Consider the following 10,503-nt stretch of genomic DNA (forward strand, 5'->3'; position numbering starts at 1 on the left):
TAAAATCGTCTAGTAAGAGTAAGATTGAAATTATCTATCTATCCATCTATTGCCAGACGCCTTCATCCCTTAAACGGGGTGGCCACAAACAAATCGCCTCCACGTCACCCTGTCCCCCGCCATTTCACTGCCCCGCTCCCCTTCCCTCATATACCTCTCCACTCCATCACTCCATCTCATCCTTGGCCTTCCCCTCCCTCTCCCCCCCTACTGGAATATCCTTTATTTATTACTCCTTTATTTATTTATTTACTTATTATCTATTTATTTAATTATTTTATTTATTAATCATTTAATTCGTTTATGTATTTAATGTTATTTAGTTCCTTTATTTATTATTCATTTATTTTATTTATTTATCGTTATTTATTTATTCTATTTATTATTTAATTCTATTCATTCATTATTTGTACCTTTATTATTTATTATTTTATTTATTCATTTATCATTTATTTATTTTATTTATTATCTATTTCTTATTATTGTATCTATTTCATTTATTGTTATGTATTTATTATTTTATTTATTTATATATTTATTTATTTATTATTTATCTATTTATTTATTTACTTATTTATTTATCTATCTATTTAAAGGGTAGGTGGGGGTGCTCACCATCCACTCACTCGATGTAGTGCTGCTCTCGGGTGTCTGCCCTGTCCTCTCCTCCATCCTTCTTTCCTTCCATCCTCTTCTGTCTTTCTTTCCTTCATTCTTTCCTCTTCCTTCTGCCTGTGGGTGACTCTACACTGAGTGACAAGCCAAATGGTTTCCTGTACACCAGGAAACCATTTACTACGCTGGGTGGTAACCATATAACCAAATTATGGCGCCTGGTGGTTTAGTGGGTAATTACGGCGCTCCAATCGGATTGAGCCGGTGAAGGTTTATATCCAAGGGATGGTTGGGGTTGATTGCTCACGTAATGCCACTCAGGGATGAGTGAGGCTGGTCACTCTCATCTTAAATGTCAGGACCAACTGCCTAGCCCCGGGCTCCTACGCTCCTCATGAGGCAACGTAGGATGGATGATGGATGGATGGATCTATCTATTTATTTATTTATTATCTATTTATTATTATTTTATTTATTTATTTATTTATTTTGTATTATATTTATTCTATTTATTATTTTATTTATTTATCTATTTATTATTTTATCTATTTATTTATTATCTATTTATTATTTTATTCTATTTATTTATCTATTTATTATTTTATCTATTTATTATTCTATTCTATTTATTTATCTATTTATTATTTTATCTATTTATTTATTATCTATTTATTATTCTATTCTATTTATTTATCTATTTATTATTGTATCTATATTTATTCTATTTATTATTTTATTTATTTATCTATTTATTATTTTATCTATTTATTTATTATCTATTTATTATTTTATTCTATTTATTTATCTATTTATTATTTTATCTATTTATTTATTATCTATTTATTATTCTATTCTATTTATTTATTTATTTATTTACTTTTTATCTATTTACTTATTATTTATTTATTTATTTATTATTCTTTATAATTTGTAAGGCTACCGGAAGTTGGGTTAATTAAACAGGGGGACAATTTCTGAAGGTTACAGCGAGAGGCGTGGAAGAATCTCTCTCTCTCTCTCTCTCTCTCTCTCTCTCTCTCTCACACACACACACACACACACACACACACACACACAGATATAACAGAACAAAGCATACTGGTATATCGTGACTCTCTCTCTCTCTCTCTCTCTCTCTCTCTCACACACACACACACACACACACACACACACAAATATAACAGAACAAAGCATACTGGTATTTCGTGACTCTCTCTCTCTCTCTCACACACACACACACACACACACACACACACACACACACACACACACACACACACACACAGATATAACAGAACAAAGCATACTGGTATATCGTGACTCTCTCTCTCTCTCTCTCTCTCTCTCTCTCTCTCTCTCTCACACACACACACACACACACACACAGATATAACAGAACAAAGCATACTGGTATATCGTGACTCTCTCTCTCTCTCTCTTTCTTTTTAAAAATGTAACATATTTCCGTTTTCCATTAAAGATCAATATTACGCAACATAACCCATTCTGGCGTTACTGAGAGAGAGAGAGAGAGAGAGAGAGAGGCTACGACAATACAGGTGCGACAGGTGTGTTTGTGTAATTAGCTGACGTGGGTAGCGACTTACCGTGGGTGTACGTTTATCTATCTATCTATCTATCTATCTATCTAGTGTCTGTCTGTTCATCCGTCCATCTATCCATCTATCTGTTTGGTGTTTGTCTGTCTGTCTGTCCATTTAGCCATGAATCTGGGAACTGTGCGTCTGTGTGTGTGTGTGTGTGTGTGTGTGTGTGTGTGTGTGTGTGTGTGTGCAAGAGTGGCATCTATGGAACTGTACACGTTTGTCGTTCGTGTTAGTGTGTACGTGAAGGAATGTGCATGTGTGTGTGTGTGTGTGTGTGTGTGTGTGTGTGTGTGTGTGTGTGTGTGTGTGTGTGTGTGTGTGTGTGTGTGTGTGTCTGTGTATGCGCGTGTGTATGTGTGAGCGCGTCTGTCTCCTATCCATCCACCTATGTTTTTTTTTTTCATCTCCCTATAATTCAGTAAAAAAAACACACAAAAAAAACACACACACAAAACTATATATACTTTGGATCATCAATTTTCAACTTTCTCTCCATTGTACAGCTGAGAATATAATATTTTTTTAATTTTTTAATTTTTCGTTCTTGGAGACTTTTTTGGATAATATTATGCTTACTGGTGATGTGTTTGTGTGTATAGGAAGCTGCTCTCTCTCTCTCTCTCTCTCTCTCTCGGTATATCTGTCTTTCAATGCAAATCTGATGACTTCCTTTTGCATCCTCTCTCTCTCTCCCTCTCTCTCTCTCTCTCTCTCTCTCTCTCTCTCTCTCTCTCTCTCTCTCTCTCTGGCTTTCTTTTGCATATAGTTCTGATATTTTCTGTTTTTGGATTTTGATTGGGGGGGTGGAGGGTAGTGCCCCCCACCCCACCCCCTCACCCATCCCCCCCCCACCCCACATCCTTGCTTCCCTATCGTCTGTAAAATGATATCAATCTTCGAAGTCCACACCTCCTGCCACACCACACCACACCACCTCACCACACAACTCCACATCGCACCACACCATAACACACCATACCACATCACACCACCTCACCACACAACTCCACGCAGCACCACCCCAAACGAACACCACGCAACGCTACATCACACAACCTCACCACAACCCCACATCACACCACACCACACCATCACTACACCACACCACACCACCTCACCACACAACTCTACATCACACCACACCACCAACACCATACCACCTGACCACACAACTCCACATCGCACCACACCACACCATAACACACCACACCACACCACATCACACCACCTCACCACACAACTCTACGTCGCACCACACCACACCAAAACACACCACATCACACCACACCACACCACCTCACCACTCAACTCCACGTAGCACCACACCACACCATCACTACACCGCACCATTGCACACCACACACACCACACCAAACCACACCACACCAACACTCACACACCACATCACATCCTACCCCACCCCACCACACCACACCACATCCTGTTTCCCCCTCCTGTGGTAACATAAATAGGATTAGTCTCGCAAGCCTCCCCCCCCCCTACCACACCACCACACTTCCTTATCTGATTATATGGATTCAACCAAAGTGAAGGGGGAGGGAGGAGGGAGGGAGGGAGGGAGGGAGATATGAGGAGGGGGGAAGGATGAGATGAAAAGGGTAGGGGAGAGAGAGGGAGGGGAAAGTGGAGGGAAAGTGAAGGAGAGGGAGGGAGGGAGACAGAAGCAGAGGAAGGGAGGAGGAGGTGAGGTGGAGTGGAGGAAGAAGGATGAAGGGAGGGAAAGGAGGAAGAGGAGAGAAGAAAGAGGGAAGTGAAGAGAGGGGAAGAAATGAGAGGGAAGGAGGGGAAGAAGGAAAGATAGAAGGAGATAAGACAGGACAGGAAAGATGGCAGAACACACACACACACACACACACACACACACACACACACACACACACACACACACACACACACAGCTATTCAAACCACTTCACCTCAATGCCGTCCTTTTAAAAATCACTCATGGCGTCTCCAAATTCGTTTTTAAAATCCCAGAAGAACGAAAGCTACATTAAAATCCCCGAAATTCGAAAAAAGATATAAAAAAAAATCGCATGGATTTACATGAATAATAAAAAAAGAAAAGAAAAAAAGGTCTCTGGTTGAAAGAATGTGGGCATTTAAATTATTTCGTAGGGCATTTAAATTATTTCGTAGGGTATTTAAATTTCGTAGGGCATTTAAATTATTTCGTAGGGCATTTAAATTATTTCGTAGGGTATTTAAATTATTTCGCAGGACATTTAAATTTCTTCATAGGGCATTTAAATTACTTCGTAGGGCATTTAAATTTCGCAGGACATTTAAATTTCGTAGGACATTTAAATAAGTACCTTTGGGGACAGCCTTTTAAATTTGCACCTTTGTTCTGCCAGACTTGTTACTTAGTTCTGCATGTCTTGTGGGTCTGTGTGATTGTGTGTGTGTGTGTGTGTGTGTGTGTGTGTGTGTGTGTGTGTGTGTGTGTGTGTGTGTGTGTGTGTGTGTGTGTGTCTCTCTCTCTCTCTCTCTCTCTGTGTGTGTGTGTGTGTGTGTGTGTGTGTGTGTGTGTGTGTGTGTGTGTGTGTGTGTGTGTGTGTGACTAGCCTACATTTCTCTCCATTTCTCTTTTATTTCGACTTAACATTATATTTTGGTGTCTAACTTTATTTCATGGCATATTTAGGTCATTTTATTGAATCTAAAGACAGAATATGAGAAAAGTAAATTAAATAAAAAAATATATATATATCAATCCAACCGACTGAGTCATTAGCCACATTTTTATATATATTTTTTGTCTTTATCAAAAAATTTCTCACTTTAACACAATTATATTTTTATCTAAGGGAAGGTAGAGTTTGAAAATTGAAAATCAGGATGCACATAAACACCACTCACTTGATGTAGTGCTGCCTACTTCTTCCTTAGCCTTTATCATTCTTTTTTCACTGCCCTGCTCCCAGCTCAAACCCCTCTCTCTCATATACCTCTCCACTCCATCCCTCCATTTCTTTCCCTTACAGGTGGCTTTACATTGAGTGACAAGCCAAATGGTTTCCTGTAAGCCAAGAAACCATTTACAATGCTGGGTGGTAACCATATAACCAAACCATACGTACTCCCTACGTGTCAGCAAGTGGGTTGGTGGAGGGTTAGTGCCCCTCCCCGTAAAACAAATAACTCAAAGTCAAATGGCCACCCCTTACGGGATTATGGCGTCTGGCAATAGATAGACAGATAAACACCAGCTCTCGGATGTACAATAATAAATTTTAACTCCTTTATTTGTACTTAATAAATATAGGTCACTTTATTCAGGCTACTTTATTTAACCTCAACGCACAGTAAGAGCAATAAAGAAGCGTAAATATAAACACCATCCCTACCATAACCAATAATTCAAACTCATTTATTACGATTATGATTAAATACAGGTCACTTTATATTTACTAAGGCCATTTTATTTACCGTAAAAGTAGAGCAAATACCCAGTAAATAAATAAATAAATAAATAAGAAGATCCCGCCGACTGTGACTAGGCCTCTCTTGCTTTAATATTCCTTTATTTCAATTAATCAGTAAAATTAGGCGCCTAACTTTACTGAACGGTATATTTAAATCTTTTTATTAATCCAAGGACAGAAATAGAGCAACAGACCAACAGGAAACAAACAGGACAAATGTTTAAACACGGTGTCGCCGAATCACCCTGACTGCGCGCCAAAACGGGAATGTAAACAGGGCGGAGGTGGATTCGGTGTCGACAATGGCTTCGGCCCCGCTCCTCCTCACCCATTCATAAGAGCATCCGCCCATTCTCTGCCCCGCCCCGCCCCGCTTCCGCCCACATCCCGCCCATTTCATCATCACAGAGAGGCATTGTCGATAATCATAGCCGGGGAGTCCACTTTTGTTTGGGTGCGAATCGTCCTCCCGTCCCGCAAAGAAATCACGGCGGATCTATTGTTATTTAAAGCCTTCAGGACCTGCGCGTGGTGGCACTGATTATGACCGGCCGGATCCACTGCCTGGTTATACAAAAGTCCCTCAATCCCTTCCCTACTCCCCGAAAGGACTACTACTACTACAACTACTACTACTCTCTCTCTCTCTCTCTCTCTCTCTGTCTCCAGACAACTGTAATCATCATTGGAGACTTCGAAGTGAACACACTGAAAAGGCGAGAACTTTTTAGTTCAATAAAATCCTTAAAACAACTATAATAACAATAATAAAAATAAAAACAATAAATAACAATAATAATAATAATAATAATAATAATAATCCCTCCATCATCCAATCCTGTCATCCCATGAGAAGAAGAATAACTAACAATAATAAATATTTAATAAATAATATTAACAATAATCCACCCATCATCCAATCCTTTGTCACCCCATGAGGAGAATAATAATAATAATAATAATAATAATAACAACAATAATAATAATAATAATAAATAATAATAATAATAATAATAATAATAATAATAATAATGGAAATCTGACTCCCCTAACCTGAGGCAAATCGTCTAGAGATGGTACCAAGGAAGTTATAAACCGTCTTGAAGGAGTTATTCCCACGATGCGATATTATTGGGGGATTTTTTTTCTTTCACGGCAATTGCAGACGATTTTATTCAGCTTTCTAGTCTCTCTCTCTCTCTCTCTCTCTCTCTCTCTCTCACACACACACACACACACACACACACACACACGATTTTATTCAGCTTTAGTCTCTCTCTCTCTCTCTCTCTCTCTCTCACACACACACACACACACACACACACACACACACACACACACACACACGATTTTATTCAGCTTTATAGACTCTCTCTCTCTCTCTCTCTCTCTCTCTCTCTCTCACGATTTTGTTAAGCTTTCTAGACCTCTCTCTCTCTCTCTCTCTCTCTCTCTCTCTCTCTCTCTCTCTCTCTCTCTCTCACGTGTATGCTAAATAATTCCCAAGCACATACATACATACTGTAAATACGCACATGACCTTTCCATGAGTACGACCAAGTTATACGCTCATGCATACGCTTGTTACGTCCACACACACACACACACACACACACACACACACACAGTCATTTATGTTATTTATACGCACACAAAAACACACATACCATCCTTACTTACACAGCATACCCGGTTGTACACACACACACACACACACACACACGTCATTCCATAGCCTACCCTACACTGCTTTCCCTCCCTCTTTCTCTCTCTCGATGACACCAATATAATCTACGCATTGTACCTGCTTAGTCACTAATTCTTAGAGAGAGAGAGAGAGAGAGAGAGAGAGAGAGAGAGACAGACAGACAGGCAGAGAGCAGTGTAGGGTAACTCTATGGGGTGACCTTGCATGTGTGTGTGTGTGTGTGTGTACAAATTTATACACACACACAAGGTCTTTCCATTGTTACTGAACATTTATAGGCCTATGTATTACAGTCTATAGCGTATACATCTCTCTCTCTCTCTCTCTCTCTCTCTCTCTGTGGGCTATCTATCAATATGTCTCTATATTACTCTCTCTCGGCTATCTACCACTGTATTTATATTCCTCTCTCTCTCTCTCTCTCTCGCTCTCTCTCTCTCCTATCTATTACTATCTTTATATTCTTCTCTCCCTCCCTCCCTCTCTCTCTCTCTGCTATGTCTCTTTATATTCCTTTTTCTATTTCCTTCACTTGTCTGTGCTATCTGTCATCACCTGTCTGTCTGTCTGTTTGTCTCTCTCTCTCTGACATTTCGCCTCAGCTGTTTTAAATCAATTCTCATCCAGTTGCATCCATTCCCTTGTGATCACGCGTCTTTAGCTGCTAGTCACGAAGAAGTGCTATGGAAAGACTATAGAGCCGTAGAATCATCTTTTTCAACCACTGAGCTATGAGAAATTAGCAACAAAAAGGCCCACCAGTGCTTCTACTCCATATGTGCTAGTCACGAAGAAGTGCTAAGGGAAGAATATACAGTAGAACCACTGCTTAGTTCATTCTGCTGCTTCACTCGTTCTGCTTCCTTCATTCTGCTGCTTCGCTCATTCTGCTTCCTTCATTCTGCTCTTTCGCTCATTCTGCTTCCTTCATTCTGCTCTTTCGCTCATTCTGCTTCCTTCATTCTGCTCTTTCGCTCATTCTGCTTCCTTCATTCTGCTCTTTCGCTCATTCTGCTTCCTTCATTCTGCTGCTTCGCTCATTCTGCTTCCTTCATTCTGCTGCTTCGCTCATTCTGCTTCCTTCATTCTGCTGCTTCGCTCATTCTGCTTCCTTCATTCTGCTGCTTCGCTCATTCTGCTTCCTTCATTCTGCTGCTTCGCTCATTCTGCTTCCTTCATTCTGCTGCTTTGCTCGTTCTGCTTTATTCATTCTGCTGCTTTTCTCACACTGTTCCTTCTGCTGCTTCGCTCATACCTCTTGTTCTGCTCATACTCCTGCTTCACTCGTTCTGCTCGTCTGGTTCGTTCGGATTAAAAAACGCTCGAAACGCGTCCTTCCATATATCTCCCTCACCATCCCGTCTACGAACGGATTGAATCAACATGGCGACATCCCGCATCTTCTGAAAAGCTGCCGATGTAGTGATGTTTAGGATGTATTATTTGCTTTATTTACAACATCCGTGGCTAGGGTAAAGAGTGGTTGGAGGACGATTAGGAAGCTGTTGCCTCTCCTAACATTTCTCTCCCTCCGTGCTAAGGGATCTTTGTATGCAGCATGTGTTAGGAGTGTAATGCTGTACGGTAGTGAGACCTGGGCAGTAAAGGAAGAGGATATTCGTAGGCTTAAACGTACAGAAATGACAATGATTAGGTGGATGTGCAGTGCGTCCCAGAATGTGAGGCCTGGGAGGGCTAGGTTTACGATGGAAGAGTTGAGAGGAAAGATGGGGCTAGAGTGTAATGGTGTTGTGATGAGAAGGGGTCGTCTGAGACGGATGTGTAGTGCGTCCTTGAATGCGAGGCCTGGGAGGGCTAGGTTTAAGATGGAAGAGCTGAGAGGAAGGATGGGGCTAGATTTTAATGGTGTTGTGATGAGGAGGGGTAGATTGAGTTGGTTTGGGCATGTGAAGAGGATGGAGAATGACAGTAGGGTGCGGAAGGTTAGAAGTGTGAACGTCGGGGGTATGAGGCAGACCGAAAAAGACCTGGGACGAGGTCATAGAGTTTGACCTCACGGATAAGGAACTGAATGGGGAGGCTGGAAGGGATGGAGCAGCGTGGAGAGCCGCCATTAGGTGACCAAGGCTGACGAATGCAAGTATGACGGAGCCTTTATAAATGATACAATACGATCCCTACAACAACAACAAAATCATACAGTGAAGGACTAGAATTCAGGTAATGTAACTCCCCCCCCCTCCTATTTTCGAAAGACCAATGATATATTTAATCTGAGAAAATTTTTATTAATCAAAACTTGTAATAAATACCTTAGATGTTACTATAAAATCACTTCAATAAAAAAACAATAATTTGGTAGGCTATCTGAGGAGTTTAGTAGTCAGTATGGATATGGGCTGGCGGTAATTTTGGTGTGTCATCCCCCCCCCTTTCTAAAATTCTGGATCCGCCCCGGTTCAAAATTACTGGAAAATAGTAATAGCAGTAGTTGCAGTAGTAGTAATAGTACTACTACTACTATTAATAATAATAATAATCCAACAACAGCGACAACGACCACTACTACTAATAGTAATAGCAATACTACTACAACAACAACAACAACAACAACAATGACGACAACAAATATAATAATAATAATAATAATAATAATAATAAACAAATAATTACCGGTAAATATCTTAAAAATCATATTCTCACCTGGGATATGGGCGGATGAAGGTGAGGTGAGCATGAGGAAGGTGACCACCACCCCCCACACCCCCCCTACACCTCCCCCCACCACCTCCACACCTCTCATCACTTTCGTCTCTCCTCATCGGCTCACATTCATGCTCTCGCCCTCATCCTCTCGCTCAGTCACTTTCCATTTCGCTCACGGTCACTTTATCACTTTCATCCGAGCGTCCTTAGCGGTTATTTTCAGTTATTTTGAATTTTTGCATCCCCACTCACTTTCAGAACCTGCTACGTCACTCTCAGGGCAAAACAAGTCACTTTCAGGAGCTGCTACGTCACTTTCAGGGCAAAATGTCACTTTCAGTCTTATTTTGGGATGATATCTTGAATTTTATCACCCCCTCTCACTTTCAAAACGGTTAGCCTCACTTTCAATGGGTATTTTGCAGCATCCGTCACTTTCACGCGTTCAGTCACCTTC

At 40.5% G+C, this 10,503-nt stretch overlaps 1 protein-coding gene across 1 annotated transcript in view; it reads right to left on the reverse strand.

Moving 5' to 3' along the window:
• The window catches only part of LOC145393065 (uncharacterized), a 42,761-nt gene extending 32,618 nt beyond the window's left edge, over positions 1–10,143 (reverse strand). The window contains exon 1 of the mRNA XM_080267403.1: positions 10,044–10,143. Within this exon, the coding sequence (XP_080123529.1) occupies positions 10,044–10,143 (100 nt within the window). The remainder of the gene's footprint in view (positions 1–10,043) is intronic.
• Between the last annotated feature and the right edge of the window lie 360 nt (positions 10,144–10,503).

Source organism: Coenobita brevimanus, chromosome 23, assembly GCF_032717465.1.
Source record: "Coenobita brevimanus isolate Jiangsu-jjx chromosome 23, ASM3271746v2, whole genome shotgun sequence".
Taxonomy (NCBI): domain Eukaryota; kingdom Metazoa; phylum Arthropoda; class Malacostraca; order Decapoda; family Coenobitidae; genus Coenobita; species Coenobita brevimanus.